At 40.7% G+C, this 21,314-nt stretch overlaps 2 protein-coding genes across 3 annotated transcripts; both read left to right on the forward strand.

The window, feature by feature from the left end:
• On the forward strand, positions 1-6,689 carry LOC111650145 (bile salt-activated lipase-like). Of its 2 annotated transcripts, XM_087172227.1 has the most exons (12): positions 1-83; positions 469-616; positions 748-867; positions 977-1,174; positions 1,353-1,483; positions 1,636-1,743; positions 2,672-2,786; positions 2,967-3,153; positions 3,301-3,504; positions 3,660-3,869; positions 3,982-4,111; positions 6,615-6,689. In XM_087172227.1, exons 1-12 carry the CDS (start codon positions 21-23, stop codon positions 6,672-6,674), a joined length of 1,674 nt encoding a protein of 557 aa, XP_087028353.1. In that variant the 5' UTR covers positions 1-20; the 3' UTR covers positions 6,675-6,689. The 2 variants fall into 2 exon arrangements, with proteins under 2 accessions (XP_087028353.1, XP_023255724.1); XM_023399956.1 differs by lacking the exon at positions 6,615-6,689 and having other exon boundaries at positions 3,982-4,251.
• Positions 6,690-7,477: 788 nt separating this feature from the next.
• On the forward strand, positions 7,478-20,775 carry LOC111650147 (cholesterol 7-desaturase nvd). Its single transcript, XM_023399957.2, has 7 exons — positions 7,478-7,931; positions 12,784-12,972; positions 13,448-13,626; positions 13,935-14,060; positions 14,196-14,315; positions 16,396-16,572; positions 17,738-20,775. The coding sequence occupies exons 1-7, from the start codon at positions 7,526-7,528 to the stop codon at positions 17,897-17,899; spliced, it is 1,359 nt and encodes a 452-aa protein (XP_023255725.1). The 5' UTR covers positions 7,478-7,525; the 3' UTR covers positions 17,900-20,775.
• Positions 20,776-21,314: the final 539 nt, after the last annotated feature.

Consider the following 21,314-nt stretch of genomic DNA (forward strand, 5'->3'; position numbering starts at 1 on the left):
GCACTGGTTTCTGGACAGCCATGGAGAAACTGAAGATTTTGTTGGGTGTCATTTTGTCCCTGGGAACAGCCTCAGCAGCATCTGTAAGTCTGTAAGAATTTGAACTGATAAGAAATTGCAAATATGTGAATCAAAAGCATGACAGTTGTTAAAATGGTGTTCGCTTTCACTTGTAATGAGTTGAATTCATCCCTGTGGACTTCATGTGACTTCAAATTATTTATGGAAATTTAACAGCCGCATATACATTTTAACTTGTAATGATGTTAAATAAATTGTCAGAACACTATAAATAATACGTTGACAGAGTCTGCCCTTCATTATAAAATATGGACCTTCTACTCTGTAATGTTAATATCTTTTTAAAAATGTCTTCATTTACTATGTTATTTACTTTATTTTTAAAATAGGCACCATGGTTTAAAACTGTCACTGAAGGTAAAAGCTGTTTTTTGACTGTGTCTCCAGCTGGGTGTGGTGCAGACAGAAGGTGGCAGCGTTCAGGGACGAAATATCCCCCTCAGTCTGTTCCGCTCTGTGGATGTTTTCAAAGGAATCCCCTTCGCTGCCAAACCTGGAACCTTTGAGAAACCCAAACCTCACCCTGGCTGGGACGGTGCGTTGAAACAGGGCTGAACATTTGAATATGTATGTATGGCCCATATGGAAGCTTAGAAATCCCACTTACACTGCAACATTGCCCCTTTAACACTGAGAACAAATGATCAGTTTTCTTTTCCTCCCCAGGCATACTGAAGGCAACAAAGTTTGCCAGTAGATGTCTCCAGACCAACATGCTCCAGACTTCAACTTTTGGTAGTGAAGATTGCCTGTACCTCAACATCTGGGTTCCTCATGGCCGACATGGTACCTTCTCTTTGGGTTTTTCTATATTAATGTTAGAAATGTTGAAATAGAAGATGAGGTTGCTTGGAATTTTTTTTTTTTTTTAAATGCCTCTTTTGTTCTCCCTAAGTGTCATCAAACCTCCCAGTGATGATTTGGTTTTATGGAGGAGGCTTCATGGTCGGTGGCTCTATGGGACCAAATTTTCTAAACAACTATCTGTACAGCGGTCAGGAAATTGCAGACAGGGGCGATGTTATTGTGGTGTCAGTGGGATACCGTGTGGGAACGCTGGGCTTCCTCAGTACAGGAGACTCTGGCTTACCTGGTAAGTACAATTAATGGGAATTGAACTGAAACATACGATATCCTGTGTGTTACTTTATAATAATTTTGTTACTGGAATCAAGAGAAGTAGTAGTTAAAACCAGTCTTGATGCTTGTGTGTCAGCAGACTTGTTGACTGTGTTATTGTTCATTTCACTCAAAATTTCACACCATGACAGGGAACTACGGTCTGTGGGACCAGCATGCTGCCATCGCCTGGGTGTACAGGAACATCCGCTCATTTGGAGGAGACCCTGACAACATCACCCTCTTTGGAGAGTCTGCAGGTGGAGCTAGTGTTAGCTTTCAGGTGAGAGGCTTTAGACAAAAACACATGACACCACTTTCTAATAAAGGATAAGGGTTTGTAAATTGCAACTAATGGTTCATGTAATCTAGGTAAATGGCAAATAAACATAACTACAAATAATTTTAATACTGTATGTATTTATTCCTATGCAGACCCTCTCCCCCCACAACAAAGGGCTGTTCAAGAGAGCCATCTCCCAAAGTGGTGTTGCCTTCTGCCCCTGGGCTTTCAACAGGAACCCACGCAAGGTTATAGAGGAGGTAGGTCATTGTCAGATGTCATGGAGATGGATAATGTTTTTTTGGGGGGCCTTTTTATGCCTTTATTGTAGATGCAGTGAGAGAAAGACAGGAAAGTTGGGGAGAAAGAGAGAGAGGGGATGACATGCAGCAAAGGGTGAAAGGTTGGATTCAAACCCAGGCCACTGCGATTAGGACTAAGCCTTAATGGTACTTGCTCTACCAGGTGAGCCACCAAGGTGCCCCAAGAAATCCTAATTCTAGATATTTGTATCGTGGAGATACAAACTAACAAAATAATTCTTACGTCCAACACTGATATTCATTATTGGAATTCTGACTCTGAATAACAAAATGTCTGATGACATATTTTATTGTTACTATGTTACACACTTTGTCAATTGAGTTGCATATTGAAATCCAGTGAATTTTTTTACAAACAACTTTGTAGCCTTATTGTAGGTTTGTTAACTTGCTAATGATGACATTGTGACCTGTGTGTAAAAGGTCAACCAATTAGTCCAGAGTCCAGACAAATCATTCATTTCATTGGTATTTACATGAAATATATCAGTGCTTTACTGAGTAGGAATTGGCCTTTACTAAATTGTGTGTGAAATAGCTAATTGTTATCAGTGTATCAACTGTTGACAATATTGTTGGCTTTGGCAAAACCTGAAAGTATTTTGCCATAAGTTACATTGTGATTCTAGGCAGCTTGCAATACTTAGGAAATGAGAAAATAAGTAGCTCTAAGAAAATTTTTTCTGCTTTTAAACTGTTTCTGGCCTGTGACTGAAACGATTCTGACACTGAAGGTTGGAATCAAAAAGGTATTTACCTAGCTGAGGCAAGGTAGCTGAGGCAAATCCCACTGGCCTGAATGCAGTGAGAAGAGATCTTGCTAGCCTACTTTAAAACATGGCTTGATTACATACCATGTGCTCAGGTTGCTGTAAATGTTGGCTGCCCTACTGATGACAGGATGGTGGCCTGCCTGAAATCAACTGATGCTGAGACTCTCACCATGGCTTTTCCCCGCATCCAACAAGGCTCCCCAGACTGTGAGCATTATCACCAAACATTGACAAATCATCTTACAAACTGGAAATAGTGAAATCTTCGTGCCATTTCGTCATAATGCTGCAATCTAACAAACTAAATTTTAGTTTTACCAACAAAAAAATAACAAATTAAAAAGAGATATGATGCCTATTTATTATATCTGTTTCAATCTATTTCAGACCCTGGTGTGAATCAACTGAGTCTGACTCCTGTTGCCGATGGAGACTTCCTCCCTGATCAGCCAGCCAACTTGTACCACAATGCTGCTGACATAGACTACCTCGCTGGGGTTAATGACATGGATGGACACCTCTTCACTTCACAGGACATTCCCTCCTTTAAGAACAAGACTAAAGAGATTCCTGTGTAAGGCAGATTTGTCCTCAGAGGGGAGGCATTTTGTTGTGTGCAATCCTATAACTTTGAAATTTAAACTATGAACGCAACAAAGAAAATGTGGAAGTCTGCAGATTCCTTTCACTAATGGAGCTCTTTACCTTATTATCTCTGTAGAGAAGATGTAAAGCGGCTTCTTGCTGCCTATACCAAGGAGATGGGGCAGGCTGGTTTCGAGGTTGCATTTGCTGAGTATTCATCCACCTGGGGGTCAAAACCCAGCCAGGACACCATCAAGAGAACTGCTGTGAACATAGGGACTGATTACATCTTCCTAGTTCCCATTCAGACCGCCATTTACCTGCATGCTGCTAATGCCAGGTGAGCCTAACTGCTTGATTCTCCTCCCTAAAAACATATTTTAGCTGCTGTAGTAACTGTTAAAGTTTAAATTATTATTTCAAATTAAAGATTTACCATTTGGACTGAACCTCTAGTCCCACATTAGAATGAATGACATGTTTGATCTTTAACAGGTCTGGCCGTACCTACTCCTACATGTTGTCTGAGCCCAGTTTAATGGCTGGACCAGACAAACCCTACCATGACTGGGTGGGCGCTGACCACGCTGATGACCTGCAGTTCGTGTTCGGCAAACCCTTCACCACGCCGAAGGCTTATGGAGACAGACACAGAGACCTGTCTGGCTATATGATTGCATACTGGACTAACTTTGCCAGAACTGGGTAAAACACACACTGTGCAAACATGTGCAACATTGCAAAAAGAGCTACAAAATGTTACTACAAAGCTAATGAATACTTTCACAAGTATGTCTTCCACTTTTTATTTTCACAGAGACCCCAACAGAGGAAACCTGAAGGTGCCTGTGGCCTGGCCTGAATTTACCAGTGCTGGAGAACAGTTCCTGGACATCAATGCGAAGATGAATGAGAGCTCCATTGGACAGGAATTGAGGTCCCGTTTTGTTCGCCTTTGGCTCAGCATCCTTCCCAGCCTTCCATGGTATCATGCCACAAATGCTCAGTGATGCATTTTTAGTTTAAATAAGACACCAATGATACTAATAGAAAAGTGTGTACAATAAACCTTGTGGGTGAAAAAACAGTTGGTGGCTTTTTATATGGTTCAACCGGACTACCTTCGAAAGTGGTAACCTTTAACACTGTCGGCAGTGGATGTTTAATGGAAAATAGAGTCTGAATAAAACCTGTTTGTGGGTGTCATAATGAATAAACATCAGCTGAAGACCTTTTAAACATAATGTGGACCTAAGCCCTAGATCCGACGTCACAAAAATACTTTCTAAATAAGACACTGTATGTAGTACAAAATGATTGAAAAGTCACTTGATACACAACCAAAAATCAAGTAAAAGCAAAACCCAACCATCAAAAGCTTAGTTGAATGCACAGATTTTGAGCAAGCGAACCAGCTAACTGTCTCTCCTCTCCTGAATAGCGACTGTCCAATCATAGCAGAGCAACAAAGGCATAGCGTAGCATACCTGTCAAACATTGAATTTTCCTCATGCTGAAGCAGCGATGGTGGGGCTCTAGTAAAGAACAATAAACAAAAACAAGGGCAAAATTCCAAGGAATAGATTTCAGTGGGTTTGCAGCTCTAACATTAGCATGACCAGCTAACTAGCTTACTGTCTTCAGCGGCAGCTTAGCTTTGTTTTCAAGTTACAATATCATTAGCTGATTATATTATGCTTGAGTGGATACAGGTTACTTTTGGAAAAACACAGTCATTAGCTATATTACCACACTGTGTGAAAGCAAGTCTCTGTTCAAAATGCTTCCCATTCTCCTGTTTCTTTCCCATTGGCCTTCATGGGTGGAGTTAGTTCTTAGGTTAGGTTAAGTTTAAGATCCCAATGGAGTTGTGGGCTGTTTGGGTTGAGGATGGTCACAAAAGGTGACTGGTTGGGTCAAGGGGTTATGTTATTTTTTTTTATTTGTAGGAGCTCAAAGCACTGCAACTTAAGAAAACACATGCAAATAGACAAAACACAAGCAAATTCACAAAACATCTTCATCAATTTGACAACACACCTGTGCTGCAAATACTCACAAAATAACCAAATACAAACATGCAGCAAATACACACAACACAACCAAATCAACCAAATATTTGTGTATTTGGTTGTGTTGTATTTTCAGGGTAAGGAAAGAGAAACGTCTTCAGTAAACCTGAGTAATAGATCGTTGGTGTAAGATGACTGTGGCTCCAAAATAAGTATGTAGCACCAACCTACTGACAGTTTGTTATTCACACTCATAGGATTCTGGTCCAAAATAAAAAACTTAAACTAAACTCGACCTGGGATACCATGTGGGACGTCCGGGCTTCCTGAGCACTGGAGACTCCAGTTTGCCCAGTAGCCAGTTTATTTCTTTACATGAGCAACACTGAAGATGATGCCCAGCTAGACTGACTTTTGTGACTGTTTCCTAAGCTGCTTTGTTCCTTTTGACAGGAAACTGCGGTCTGTGGGACCAGCATGAGGCTATAGCCTGGGTGTGCATGAAATATCCGCTTATTTGGAGAAGATCCTCACAATGTCACCATCTTTGAAAAGGGTGCAGGAAGGGCAAGTGTCAGCTCCCATGGGAGAGGACTCTGCTCTGCCAGGGTGATTGGCCCACAGTCTTCAGCTCTGACCCCTCACAGACTAAAAGATGTGACCTGTGCCATCAAAGGCCTGATGACATTAGCATTTCAAAGTGATTCATTTCACCTGAACTGATATCTGTGAGTCCTCGGAAACATCTAAAGCTTTGATACAGATGGCAGATGTCACCAAACTCACCTTAACACTAATGAATGTGTAAATGAAATTTCATACATGCCATCCCGATGAGATAAGTGAAAACACCTGTGTGGGTGTACCATGGGTGTTCATAAAAATGTATCATGTGTAAATTTGATTTTAGAACGAGGCAATATCCTAAAATATCTTTTTCTGTTTGTGTGTGTTCCCATAAAAGACCCCACAACAAAGGGCTGCTCGAGATAGCCATATCCTGGAGTTTGGTCGCCCTCCGCCCCTGGACTGTCAACATGAACCCCCCTTAAGTTCACCTGAGAGGTACAAAACAGCCTCTGTAATACGCCTGGCTTTTTTGTTGGTTTTATAGATCTTTTAGCACTCCCTGATAAAATAATGAGCTGGAATTTAAAGGTGGACAAAATCAGAGCTGGGAATTTCGAGAAGATTTCAGTCCTTTTCTTCTCTTGCCTTAAAGGTCAACTGCACTACTGATCACAATATGGGCGCCTGTTTGAAAAGGACTCATCTTTTGGCACTAACCATGGTCATTAAGCTTAAGCTGTCCTCAGGCAATAAGTGCCATGTAACATGAATGACTGACAACAATGGAGACCTGGCCTACATTCACCAGCTCTGGACATCATTTCCAGCAGATCAAGTCAAGATGAACAAGAGTTATGTTTGATATAAGCCTTATGTGTATTTCTGGACCAGCGTCCTGCCAAGCCTACCCACAAACATCTCAGAATAAAGAGCTGGTGCAATCACCTGTGCACCTGCAGTGTGGACCCATAGATAAAATCATCAGACCAAAATTAGTTCATAAAAAAATTAATGAATGACTATTGCATATGATAGTGTGATAGTGAATTTTATTTCATTTTGAATAACTTTATTACTTAATTGTCATTGTGCAATAAATGTACTGTTTTGCTCCAATAACAGGACAAGAAGTCAACATTACATTACAATCTGGCATCTCTGCAGTTATGACTTGAAAGAGCATTACTGATAAAAGACCACAAGGGGGTGCATGCAGAACATGAGTCAGCTCTACTCAGGTTGCAGGTTACAGCACTGCCAATATGGCCTGACCATATACCATATATTGACATACCTGTCCACATACTTTTGTGAATTTTTTGTTGTGGGGCTGTTTTTCAAGGTTTTCTAAGTGATGATATTTAACACAATGTTCTGCCAACTTTGTGGCAACAGTTTGTTGAAAGCCTTTACTGTTTCCACAAGAGGTGCACAAACCAAGGTCCATAAAGAAATAGTTTTCCCAGTTTGGTGAGGAGGAACTTTTTGTGTATGTGATGTTCCTGAAAAACTATCTAAACTTGTCATTAAATGAATTTCACAGTTTTCTCTGGGTTTGACAAAGGGGGGGGGGGTCAGACCTCTGTGTTAATGATCAGCTGCAGTCAGTTCAAAGCCCTGGGTGTGGCAACAAAGTGGCGCATCTTGTCTCCAAGGTGCTCGTGTCATTCCTGGGCGACACATCATCACAAAACTGCCCGGCGGTAAACTAACCCATTCATACAGAGACAGTGAGTGAGTGTCACTGCAGCCTGCGAGAGAGACAGTGACACCGGGAGCATGTCCACTGGGAAGATAGCCGCCTGTGTTGGCCTGGGCGTGGGCGCAGTGCTTATCATACAAGGTGGAGACCCGCTGGACTCAGCAGGCAACGGGTCCCCGATATGGAGAGACACGGGGCTGCTCGGTGCTCCGGCGCGGGCTGTGGTCTGTATCATTGCCGGAGTTTCCCTCCTCGCCATGGGCTGGCTCTACAGGCTGCTCTTCTGTCCCCTGGAACGGTCCAAGGCGCTCGAGGATGTGGGGTACATCGCAGAGGACGGTCGCTCCAGAGCCCAGGCCGCAAACGAGGTCCGCCGCAGGAGGAAGACCGGAGAGCTGCCTCCAGTTTATCCGAACGGCTGGTACCGAGTGCTGGACTCACACCTGCTGGAGAGAGGCGAGGTCAAAAATGTCTCAGTTCTAGGTATGATAAGTGGAGGTAGTTGCATTACCGCTACTAAAGTCCCCAGCTGCCGTATTATTAGTGTGCGGCGCATTAGTAAAAAAAAACAAAAAACGTATTATTAAATTGTATTTATTTTGAAAAAAAAAGACAACATAACAACTCATATGTGTGAGCCCCCCCCCAAAAAACAGCAACTTTCCCTAAGATCAAAGTGAGTACACTGAGAGAGGTGGTCACATACCTCAGCAGATATTATAATGTCAGACAAATGTCTCAGCTCAGCAGTGGGACAGGCAGTGAAGGTGCTGACACCAGCAGAAGGCCTGACCATGGGAGTCTTTTTGCTTAGCTCAGGTAAAATTTGTGGTAGCCATGGTAACTAAATGCTGCTTCTCCATGTTTACTTTGGACTTAGCAGACTACCAGCAGAAGACCTGAGAGGTGGAAGATTCAGGTGATGAAAGACATGATTCTGGCTCGAACCATCCATGCCTGCACATGAATACTCTACATTTTGCTGTTTTTTTTTTTTTTTTTAAGATGGTAGGAGACAGACTTTGTAATCGAATTGAATCTAGAGTTAAAGTTTAACTCTGAGTTCCTGATTACATCAAAGATATAGACAGGATTGACTGCAGACAATGTCAATAACCACATCTGTCCCTGAACCGGATGAGTCACTCAGTGTGATGAACTGCTCTGAATAACAGAGCCGCATTTTCAAAACGTAGTCATGTAAGTGTGAATTACATCACACAAATGAGCCACAATTGGAAGCTTAGGAACATTCAACACAAACAAAATAGTGTGATTCTCAGGTGCTTATTTAAACAAGCACTCCAATTTAGTTACAGTAGTTTTCATATTCACAACTAACTCACTCAACACATTGTTTTTTTAAATGATCTTAAACAGATATAGGTCACTTTGGATGCTTATTTTGACTTTTGCCACAATTATCCCTCTGTCGTTTTTGCAGATATAAAAGTCACTGCTCTAGATGGTTCCTGGTCTGACTATCTTCCAGGGACATTACAATAATGGTTTATCTCTAACTACTTTTGTATGATGAGTGTGCAAATTGGATCTATGCCCAGTCAGATCACCACATCTGGAGATCTCTACTTATAGCTATTAAATGTCTTTGGTTTGACTTTTGGCTGACCTATACACTGCTCAGATTGCTCCCAGATTAGCGCAGGCTGGATGACAGTAGTTAAGAGGAACTGCTGATCCAGCTCCGGCAGCGCCTGGTCAGGGGCTCCCTCAATACAATTCTGAGAAATCAAAAAGAGGCTCATCCACACGAGGTGTGACACAGCACTGCGCTGCTTACCACACACGTTTGTAGGGGCAGAACTGAACCACAGCGCAACGTGTGAGAACAGCACAGGGGGAAAAGACACACTTGGCAGAATTTAATATCTGATGTAAATGGATGACCACAGAGAAAGGTTAGGAGTGAGACGCTGCAGTCTTTCACAGCAGGATGCAGATCCCGGAGGAAGCCAAGTTTTGATTTGGGTCAACATAATGTGGGACAGTAAGAACGGGCTGGAGGTAGGGCTGCCACTGAGGACTTTTTTTTCTAACAATTAATCTATCACTGTTTTATCAAATAGACGATTAATCTTAACAATTAATTTTCCTCCAGAAAATCTATGTGACACTCTGGCATGATCCATAAGCCCAGATTCTGGGTTAGACATTTTGTCAAACACTTATTCAGTGTGAATTCTCAGGTAGCAGCAGACGACTTTCTGACTTTATGAGAGTATTTACCAGCTGCAAGGAACAAAGATATTAAAAAGCTCTGTCTACTAACCAACAGACAACACTGACATCAGTAATCCTTCACATGTTTGTGACTGAGCTCACCGTGCACCATAAAAAATAATAATCACAAAATAACACTGGTTAAACAAGAATTATAGTGAAGGGATTTAAACTGTGATGTGCTCGTCCTCTCAAAGTCAGACATTAACCAGCTGATTTTATCTTTATCTTATCCATACTTATATTGATCCATCTGAGACTTTTACTGCTTCTTTGTTAAAAAGAATAAATTAAGAACAAGATTAGAATTGATTGTTCTGGTTTGTCTCCGCCAGTTGCTGAGTTTACAACAATCTGCCACGTTAATCAGTCAGACTACAGACAGACTGCTTCCATTGTAACGTTTCCTAACAGTTCGCCGTTAGCTCAACCAGCGCCATGTTGTTGTGTAAAGACTGTTTGTTTGTTGCTTGTTGAACAGGTTGTTGGATAAAGTTCTTATTGGCCTTTTACTTTTTATTGCACTCTTCATTACAGTAAAGATCAGAGATAGTTGTCGTTAACTCCAGTAATCCTCAGTTATCTGCAGAGAGTTAGCAGCAGAGAAGAAGTGTGACCTTAGGTGATTTAGAAAATAAATATATGGCAGTTAATAATGACTTGCCGCCACAAATAGTTCAATGTATCAATGGGAAACGACTCGTCACGTAAGATATTGACGTCAACGCATTTTCATAGTCGAAGTCGTCGATTATGGCGACTAATCGCGGCAGCCGTAGCCGGAGGGGAAACTTGTGCTGAAAGGCACTAGAGAGTGAGAAAAGAGAGGGATATATAAGGAAAATAAAATGCTATTATATATATTCCTACTGTATATTTAGCATCACAGACAGAGTTCAGTCCGTACTTTATTAAATGTTTTCCAACATGCCAACACACCCTGGTGGTTTTCTGGCAATCCTTAATCCCCACTTTGGCAACCACTGAGATGCATCACACCTTCAGTCTGTAAGAGCTTTAATAACCTGCTACATTAGCTGTAAAATATCCACAATATAAATAAGTCCTTCAACACATGATCACATGTGTCAGTACATACAGTCAATTAACATCTACTACAATATTAAACATGAAAGTTTATTCTCGACCACAGAAATAGTAGTTTGACGGAAAAAAGAAAAAAAGAAAAAAAAAATCCAACCCAAGCTCTCAACCACATCACAAAGTCTTCTTCAATGGACTGAGTTTGCTCAGTTGTCATGGAGACAGTTCTTTTGTCATGTGCTATGATTTTATCCCATCAACGGACTGATCTCCCTGACAACAGAGCAAACCTCCAGTCATACAACACCATTTAAATAACTACTTTCAAATACAGTATGTTTTAATTTGGTTATTTGGTCCATTAATCAATATTAAGAAAATTAATTGACCAAAATTTAGATAAATTGATTGTTTCTTTCTTCATCTTCAGTGTCAAAGAAAAACACAAAATATTCTTTAGCTCCAGCTTCTCAAATGTGAGAACATCACATCACACACAGATGAGAAGTTTTCATATCTTTAACCATTTTTATAGATTAGATGATTGATCAGTTGATTGAAACAATAGTTAATGAATTGGTGACAAAAATGATCAATGGTTACAAGTGTACGGTGAAACACGCTGCAAGAGCCGGTGACTCTTTTTACTGGTGGATATATTTTTTCAGGTGTGGAAGCTTTCATACACTGTGTTTGTTTGTGACAGGTAATGTGACAGAAACATGAAAGCAGCGAACACTCTTTGAAACCTTTTTGAACTCAAACTCAAAGAAACTCCGTGAGGAGATCAAACGCTCCCACCGCATATCAACACGAGAAGAACACATTTAAAATGTGAAGCATGTATCTGTTTTACATCATGTGTCGCAATGAAAATGTGCCTAAATAAATAACAGCATGATCGAAAAGTTTAAACTGTATAACACAGCTGCTACATATCAAGCAGCACAGAGACATAGACATGACACATCAACAGCTTTAAAGCTGGGAATGACGAGGCTGTCATATTATTGATCAGAGAGAGACCTGATGCAGGAGGGATTGGCTGTCAGACCTCTATAAACACAAAGAGGTCAAGTGCTCTTAAGACAGAAATAATCAAAAAGGAAATCACAATTTTTTTACAACATTTTATTGACAAGGCAAAACCATTTATCTGTCAAAATTAATCAGTAATCAGCAGATTAATTGATAATGAGATAATCGTTACTTGCAGCTTTACAATCAAGCATCCGTCCATCAGCTATTCAGCTTATCCTTTGATTCCCATGAGCTGACACTGGGCGAGAGGCAGGTTACACCCAGGACTGGTCACCAGTCTATCACCAGGCTGACATATAACCGACCATACAGATGGCACCCACATCCACACCTACAGGGTGTGCGCTGCAGCTTTACTACCATTATGTGGTTATTCAATTAATGTTAGTAACTACAACATCCACCTCCATGACACTTTTAATTCAAACAAGCAGTTGCAGGCGTGTTTGACCAGAAACAATGAGACTTTGTTTGAAAAAGAAAGCATCACTAAGCACTCTAGTGTGTGAACTACTCTAACAAAGGCTGTAGGCGTTTGTGTCTGAAATGTATACTGAAAACTTTGTGAAATGAGCTCGTCTCTCCTGGCAACCGAGCTTCGCTACACTCCCGCCTGAGACAACAGAGACCAGGTGAACTGACAACCATCAGGGTTACTGAAAGACCAGCAGTGAATCACACGCATTACCAAAAGTCAAAATCTATTGGCACAATATAACACTCTAATCTATGGTTTTATCTCTGATCAGCAAGTACACACAATGCTTGTTTGTCAAAGTCTCACGTCATAATTCACTAAATATCTCAGAATAATTGGAGCATGTTCTAAGAAATAATTAAGGAATATGTTGCATGTGATATGTTCCTTCCTTTTATCCACTGTGCAACAATTTGGCAGTTTTTTTGTTACAGATTTGTCCGAAGAGTTATGTACAGCCATACTTGAACCTATATATCCTGATTCTGGGTAGTGTTAAAAGCCTGCCTCTGCTGTAATTAAATATCCCAGGTGAGCAGGTGGCAGTGTTTCGAGGCCAGGATGGGAAGGCCTATGTGGTGGATGCCTACTGCCCTCACCTGGGTGCCAACCTGGCTGTTGGGGGACGGGTGGTGGGAAGCTGCATAGAGTGCCCGTTTCACGGATGGCAGTTTCGTGGGGACGATGGCAAATGTGTGAGGATCCCCTACGCAGAAAAAGGTATGAAGTGATGGGGATGGTTTTGTCAATTTACAACTGAGAAAAAGCTCTTAAACATTCATTATCTAAAATAAATGAATAAAAAAAAGAAAGAATAAGGTAAGGGGTCAAAAAAAATCCAGGTGAAACATGAACATTTACAGCAAATTTGTGAAAATCTGGTCAATTTGCTCCGAGAATGGCCCCGAACTGATGGAAATTGGGTAGCATGACTATGCTCAGTAACTATAATGATGTAAGAATATGGTATTGTGTCATTTTCTATGTTGTTTAAACATAACATTAGTATAAGTCACCAGACCAGCTCTATTTGTTGTTGATATGTTGATGGATAGATGGTGAAACAGTTATTGATTATTGAACATCCACTGTTAGGAATGAGCAGTGGATTGCCAAAATGAAATTTAACACTTCTCTTTACGCGTCCTGATTAAAAACACTTGAAATAAGATTCAATTTTGATTTTGTCCTTCAGTGCCAGAGTTTGCCAGGGTGCGCTGCTGGCCAAGCTGCGAGGTCAACGGCCAGGTCCTGGTGTGGTTTCACTGTGATGGAGAAGATCCTCACTGGAAGGTGCCAGAGCAGCAGGAGATCACAAAGGGAGAGTGGGTCTACCGGGGGAGAACTGAACATTTTGTCAACGCTCACATACAGGTGGGTGCATATGTGTGCATGTGTTTTTTATATATGTAGCATGAGCACGGTTTGGTTGAGATTAAGTGGTTTATTTTGTCAGGTTTTCTCAACATAATCTTCCCTCAGTGTCTCAGAGACCAGAGAGCAAGGAGGGACAAATGACCATGAGCTCCAAACATCTGTTCACCTTCAGTCTTCAGAAAATCCACCTATTGTAGCTGTACATGAACTCAGTACCCAACAACACCAGGCAGCGTAGATGCTTCGGACACTAATCTTTTAACACAATGGTGACAATGTTTCACGGTGACCTCTCCTCTCTATAGGAGATTCCTGAAAATGCAGCAGACATCGCTCACCTCAATCACCTGCACACGCCGGGCATCGTCAGCGGCGTAGATCTGCGCTACACCAACAGCAAAATCTGGGAATTTGTGCGACATGACTGGAAGGTGAGATGCTCTTGCAGATAAGGAGGCTGAATAGGTGACTCTTTTTAAAAGGTATAATGATCATCGTATTTAACAGTGCACTTCTGCCACTATACGTACTTTGTGTGTGTGTGCATGTGTGTGTGTTTATTCAAGGTTCAATGGGAACCAGAGGCAGAGCCCAACAAGCATTGTTCTCAGATGCTGGTGAAACACTCTCTGACTGTGTTCGGACACCACTGGTCTCTGCTGGATGTTCACGTTGTGGCCAGACAGGTACTGTTAAGTTCAAAGTAGAATATGTAGTCAGTACATCATTTCCTGTGATTGACTCTAAATTATATTGACAGAATAATCAATAATCTAATCAATAATACAGTTGAAAATAAATAAAAAAGGAGTTCAGCCACATTCACAAGGTCGTAGATGAAAAATATCTGCTGTGCTTCAACTGAAGACCACAGGCCTGAAAGTCTTTAAATAGCTGCTGAGTTTAGATGAGAAGTTAACATTAACTTGGCTTAACATGATTTCCCACTCAACTTTTAACCATTCAGTACAAAAGTACAGAGCCTGACAGATGTGGACTGTGTGTGTTATAACAAAACTGTCTATTACAAAACCAGCAGGAACTGAAAATCTCCCTCAGTCTCCAGTGTAGAGCAACAGTGGCCTGAACGCAGTGTCCGTGTAACTACATCTGAGAAAAATACTGGTCTGATGCAAAAGAAACACCACGTTCTGTAGTGCAGTCTGTCTCTTTTTATCTTGACTGATGAACTGAGTGAATAAGTGCACTCTGAAACCACCAAGAGAGACTGGGTGGACAGTACAATTATTGTAGGATGATATGAAATGCATGACGATAGGAGAGGGGGTAATTATTGGGATTAACCTTGAGTGTAAAAGGACTTGTTCTGCAATATCAAGACATTTGAGAATTATCATTTTTGTAACAAGGTTATTTGATGTTAAATAATCCAAAACACATTTAATCATTTTGATTACCAACCTTAACTGATACGCTGTAAACACATTACCATGATATTTACAGTAGCTTAGTGGATGCTATTTACATTGCAGTATCTCACTGCAAGACAATTATAGTAGAAAAACCTGTGCTTTTATTTTCATAAACAGTAAAATGCAGTCATTGAAAACAGTACAGTATTGTAAAACAAAATAAACAGTAACTTACTGTGCCACACCTGTGATCAGGGTCGCCAAGCCTGAACCGTCTGAAGCAGCTCTAGGATCAGTTTAGCCTTTTAAGTTTCATAATAAAGTCTGATATGGACGAGGGAAACCGAACTTTACTGACTTCATACAGAAAAACAAACAGCATGTGTGTCCCTGCGGCGATGCTGTGACATAAAAAGGGGTGTCTCACAAGCGGGTGTTGTTTTAATGTTAATGGGATTCAGATGAAAACAAACAAATCAGCCTCATTGCACAAGCAGAACAATTCAACATACTGAAGCTCCGCCACAAATCCACCGTCAAAGTCTTCTAAAGAGCATCATTTCTGTTTTTGAAGAGTGACGTTGGCCATTTGTTCATCTGTCAGCAAGTTGTGAACTGGCAGTTTGCCTTACAAAAATACAGTAAGGTGCAGGCTCACTGATGGACAATTTATGTTTGAACACTTTTTGGACCTTATGATCGGACTCTTTTATTTGGACTTTAGGGTTATTTCCTGTTTTATTTTTGAAACAAGGAACCGTGTGTTAGTGTGGTTAGTTCACTTCCTGTCTTTGTCCTGTTTCCCTCCTCTAAGATTGTCTGCCCCGCCCTAATGTGTTTAACCTGTGTTCAATCACCTTTGCCTCCCTTGTGTCTATTTAGTCTCTGTGCTTCCCTTTGCGTCTGTCAGTTTGTCCCGTTTTACTCCTGTTGCTCTCCGTCGTGTCACTGCTCCTGTTCTAGTATTTGGATTTTCTGTTGTACTCCTTTTTTGTTCCAGTCTTCCCCTGTTGTATCCTGTTTGCCTACATTTTGGATTTTGAGTTTTCAGCATTTTCACCAGTTTTGTAAGTTTCCTTTTGTTATTAAAAGACCTTACGTTTGGGTCCTAACTCTGCAAAACCTGACAGAAACAACCTAAAATATATGTTTCAGCCCATGACAAGATTCCCATAATGCCTCATGTGTTACAGTACCCTACTCTTAAACACCATCACTCTGTTTCACAGTAATTTACTGTATTAACAACACAAATCCTTTTACAGTGTGGGGCTGTAAATGATGAATCTAGTGCATAAAACAACATGATGGGTATATCAACAGCAATCAGCAGATTATGCACATCATTGCACATCTTTCCAGGCTGATGATCATATTTTTGCTTGTTGTTCAGGTGGGTCCAGGCGTGGTGTTTCTGCTGTTTGACCACAGTTTCCTGGGCCGTGGTGTAATCATGCACTGTGTGACTCCAGTGGAGCCTCTGCTGCAGTGCGTCTCACACACCATCTTCTATCAGTCTAACATCCCGCCTCCGGTGCCCAAGTTCATCCTCAGTGCAGAGTGTGTTCAGGTGCAGTACACACTCGCCTTCATCTTTCACTCTAACACAGTCTTTCATTGTCAGATCTGAGCAGCTGCATCACGGGGGGGAGAAGTCTGAATCCACCGTCTTTCTATTATATCTGGAAAGAAAAAAAGTTAAAGCTCCACTTATCATTTGTTTCTGCCTCTGGTGACAGTCAGGGCCGGAGGCTTTATGTTTTTGGGTTGTCCATACGTCCGTCTGTCACATTCTCATGAACGCGATATCTCCGTAACGCCTGGGAAGTTCTTCAAATGTGGCACAAATGTTCACTTGGACTTAAAATGCTTAGATTTTGGAGGCTAAAGGTCAAAGGTCAAGGTCACCTGACCTCAAAAAACTTGATTTGAGGCTTGTGAACTTGGGAATTGTGTTTACTTGCCTCCCACTCTGTGTTTAATTTGATTCTGCCTCCACGTTACCACCAGAAGTAACACCACACAGTCACAGAGAAGGTGTAAATAATCCTCATTAAACTTGATAATTAGCTGTGAAAAAATGAAAACTAAGAAGGTGGCTCACAAGAAAAGGGGGAAAAGTATTTTTCTGAATGGTAAACTTAAATTGGATGCCCACGGCGTTGCCTCCAGAGTGGGTCTAAAATAAGTTTGACAGCTACAAGATAAAACTATTTGATCAAACACAAGACAGGTTGTGTTTCTGCTTCAAAGAATAATTAAAAAAAAAAAAAAAAAAAAAAAAAGAGAGATGATAAAATTACAATTAATTTCAGTAAATTATTGTCATTTTGTTTCCCCATGTGGTTTTAACACAAAGAAAGATCACCAGAGGAAGCTCATTTCTTAAAGGTTTAGTTGAAGAGGTGGAGTCTGAGTGTGGACTGAAATGCCAAATCTCAGCAGCTGATGGAGGAACTGTGGAGTGACATTTAATCAGCAACACTTGACACAGAAACCCCCGCTGATAAACTATAATAAGTCTTCTGCCGCCATACCATCTGCTGGATTATCAAGTGGTCAGTGGAAATAAAGGAGGGTAGAGGAAGTGGTGAGCGCAAAGTGTGTTTGTAAGTCTGAATCAGTTATCATATACACTCAGTCCTCGTCCTCATCCTCAGTCCTTTCTTGTAGCTTTTTTGTATTCATGATTTACAAGTCTTGTGCAGTGACCTGTTTGTATTTTGTGTCTATAGTTTGAGCGGGATGTAATGATCTGGAACAATAAGAAGTACATCTCCAAGCCACTTCTCGTGAAGGAAGACTCAGCCATCCAGAAGCACAGGCGGTGGTTCAGTCAGTTCTACAGCGAGAACAGCCCGCGGCTGCGATACCAGCACGACACTTTAGACTTTTGACCTCTCTGGACCACAGGAGGAGAGATCAGCGGAGAAGACGTCAGGCCAGGGTTGACATTAATCAGATGTCTCGGAGGTGGGAGTCCAAGATCTATTTTTATCTGTCACGTATAATAAATTAGAGGAGGGAAGGAGGTCTGACCTGTTTGTGGGATGAGGTTGGCCTTATTTTTTAAGACCCAAATTTACTTTATACCTGAAAACCTCCTTTTCTTTGGATGCAATAACAAGAACACCAGAATTGCCTTTTTGTGATGCTGAAAAAAAGATTGTCAAAACTATTTTACTCTGCAAAATGTGGATAATTACATACACACATATATATATATATATATATATATATATATATATATATATATGTGTGTGTGTATATCAGTTACAGACTTTAGATTGCTTTAGTGACTGTTTCAGCTGGTGTGTGAGGGTTTTTTCCTGATTGGAGTTAATATAAACCACATGCTTCTGGTTTGAGTTGGTATCAATTTTCTGATTCTGCATTAGAAATGTTTAATCTCCCAAACTGCAAGATTAGATATTGAATGTGTAATCAAACCAGGCTCTCCCTAAACCACAGGTATAATGGCAGGTGTGTTTGTTTTCTGATTGAAATCTCAGGTTACAGCCAGCCGATGTAGCGGTGAGTGATGACAACTTAAAGGACCACTTCACCAATTTTTCTTACCTGTGTTTCTCTCTGTAGAGAGAAAAAAAAACTTTGATTAAGAAATAATCCAGTGGTATTTCGTGCTGCTGCAGTTTAGTATCAACATTTTGGGAAATACACTTCTTTGCTTACTTTCCAAGACAAAGATGATAAGATTGATATCAGTCGTGTCTGTGTGTTAAATACAGAGTTGAGGCAAGGAGATGATTAAATTAGTTGAGCAAAGAGACCGGAAATATCAAGCCTGGCTTACATCTACCAGCACTTCCAAAGCTCACTTATTAACACTTTGCACCTCATCTGTTTTAACCCATGCACAAACATTAATGTATAAACTTTAAATTTCAGATTTTAGAGGGAATTAGGTGGAGTTTATAATACTGCACCTGTAAAACCTGCGCTCAGGATCCGTATCTGGGAACTCGCTGTAGCCATAAATGTCACTGCTCTGTCTTAATTCACAACATCCCACTACTCCCAAACTAACCCACAATCCTTTTTTAATTTTGTGATTTCTATTCAAATGATGTAAAGGAGATGGAGGAGGGGGATGTAAAACTACACTGAAATGGTTTTTGGTTCCTAAAACCACAAACGTATCGTCTTATGGATCAACACTTCAAATAAAACACAGGAAAAGTGTAAAATACTGGCCTTTTAACAAGCCTAACTATATGTACAGTGGTGTGTCTGTTAGATAATGTTGCACATATGGCAACAAATTATGACGCGGTCCTTTTTAAGTGTAATTATGACGGATGATGATTGGTATGTGAAAAGTACACCTTGTAGATATACAGTTATATTCTTACTTTTTTTACCTGCAGATTCATGTCAGTATGCAAAGAGTTTCTTTTTTAGGATTAGGCCTACATGATTGATTTATTCTATTTTCCACCTAGGTGGAAATTTGTCTTCGGCTTCTCCCAAAGGAGGTATGATAAAAATAAAAATAAAAAATACATACAATCCACATAACAAGCCACGCCATTAAAAACATACAACATGTACAACGTACGATAGAGGAAATGAGCAGGTAGCAACAGATAGGTAAAATAAATAAATACCACAGAGCAAATCTTATAAGATAAGAAATGAGTAACAAGTGTTCCATGCAAGCTGCAGTCATTTTGTGTTCAACGCCTGTACACCATAGGGAATAAAAAGACTTCTTGTGTTTGTTCCGGCTGGCCCTTGGGGCCCTAAATCGACGGCCGGACGGAAGCACTTCAGACTCTGAGTGCAGTGGGTGTGAGGTATCGACAACTATGTGTTTAGCCGTCCTGTGAACAGCACTGTCAAATACATTGCAAAGTTGTTTTTGTGACTTGCCAATCACCTTCTCTGCAACGTTAACAGTCTTAGAGAGCATGTGTTTGCTCTTTACACTCAGGTAGCCATACCAAGCTGTTCTGTTAAATGATGGGATTCATTTCAAGAATGTGTTGGCTAACACCAATACCCCTCAGCCTCCTGAGAACAGTCGTCGGTTAGCTTTCTTAAAAATGCTCTCTGCATTCTCATTAAAAGTCATTGTCTCATCAATGATTGTGTTGATTTAATAGTTTGCTTTCCTGTCTGGCTCAGATTTATTATAAAGGGTTATTACATTTTGCATGTCATTCTGTTGCAGGTTTTTGAGAAAAAAAATTTATTCAAATCATTTTCTGATCATTTATGTCTCATAATCTATATATTGTTACTCTTAATATTTTGTCAGACGGACGTGCAGTTTAAACATTACATTTCTCTTTGTTTATTTTCTCCTGGTGCACATTATCAACTGGTTACTGATTTAATCACCGACTTCAGTGCTGTGAGGCTTTATTAAATGCTACTGTGTCCTCTCGAAGAGATGACGGAACTATAAAAGCAATCATTTTCATTTTGTGTGGGACTGCTTGACATTACATTTTAATTTCCGTTAGACCGTCAGGTGGTCGTAGAAGAGAGAGGACACATTTCAAAGCAAATAACCAGGAATGTTGGAAAGCACAATACGTCCTGTGAATAGCGGGATGAGTTCCTCTCGATATTAAAATGCATTTCCGTAACTGGCTAATCTACAAATGTAATGTTTATATAAATATGCAGAATAAGTCTTCTCAGCTGTAATGTGTTTGCTCATGCATGTCTGAACTGGCAAAAGCTTTCCATTGCACTGAATTTGTTAGTGTGTTAAATTGAGCGTGACAGTAAAATGTTCACTGTTCTACTTGGCCTGTGGCACTTCTCTAAGGCTCAGATTATTGCTTAGCACTCCTTATCTGTGAATGTGCTTATCTTATCTGGGTTTATGGTGGGAGAGAACTGTGTTACCTTTGTTATACTGAAGCATTACCTCAACAATTAGCTCAGTTTAGTTTTGTCAAGGAAGAAAGCAGACCTGCTGTAATGAGGAAACATACTGAGCTTGTGTTAGGGCTGCGTTAAATCAATCCAACAAACAGGAAAAGAAGGAAAAATATTTTTCATTACGAAGGATGGCTGAGTCAGAATTCTTCGACACTGAGGAGGAAGTAGTTGTTACACTGGAAGAAGTCACCGTCAGAGTTTCATACGCGACAAGGGGAGCGGAAAAGCAAGAAGATGAGAGCGACTCAGTCATGCAGCCTCTGCTTCAGCACAAACATCAGGACAACCGTGATGAGAATCACAAAGCAGACACGCAAACAACGACAGATGGTGCTGACCGAAAGACATCTGTTCCACAAGAGCTGGAATCGGCTGGCAGGGATCAGCCCGGCTGCA

The sequence above is a fragment of the Seriola lalandi genome, unplaced genomic scaffold (assembly GCF_002814215.2).
Source record: "Seriola lalandi dorsalis isolate HSWRI2012SDOR001 ecotype SW California unplaced genomic scaffold, Sedor1 jcf7180002052129, whole genome shotgun sequence".
Lineage (NCBI taxonomy): Eukaryota > Metazoa > Chordata > Actinopteri > Carangiformes > Carangidae > Seriola > Seriola lalandi.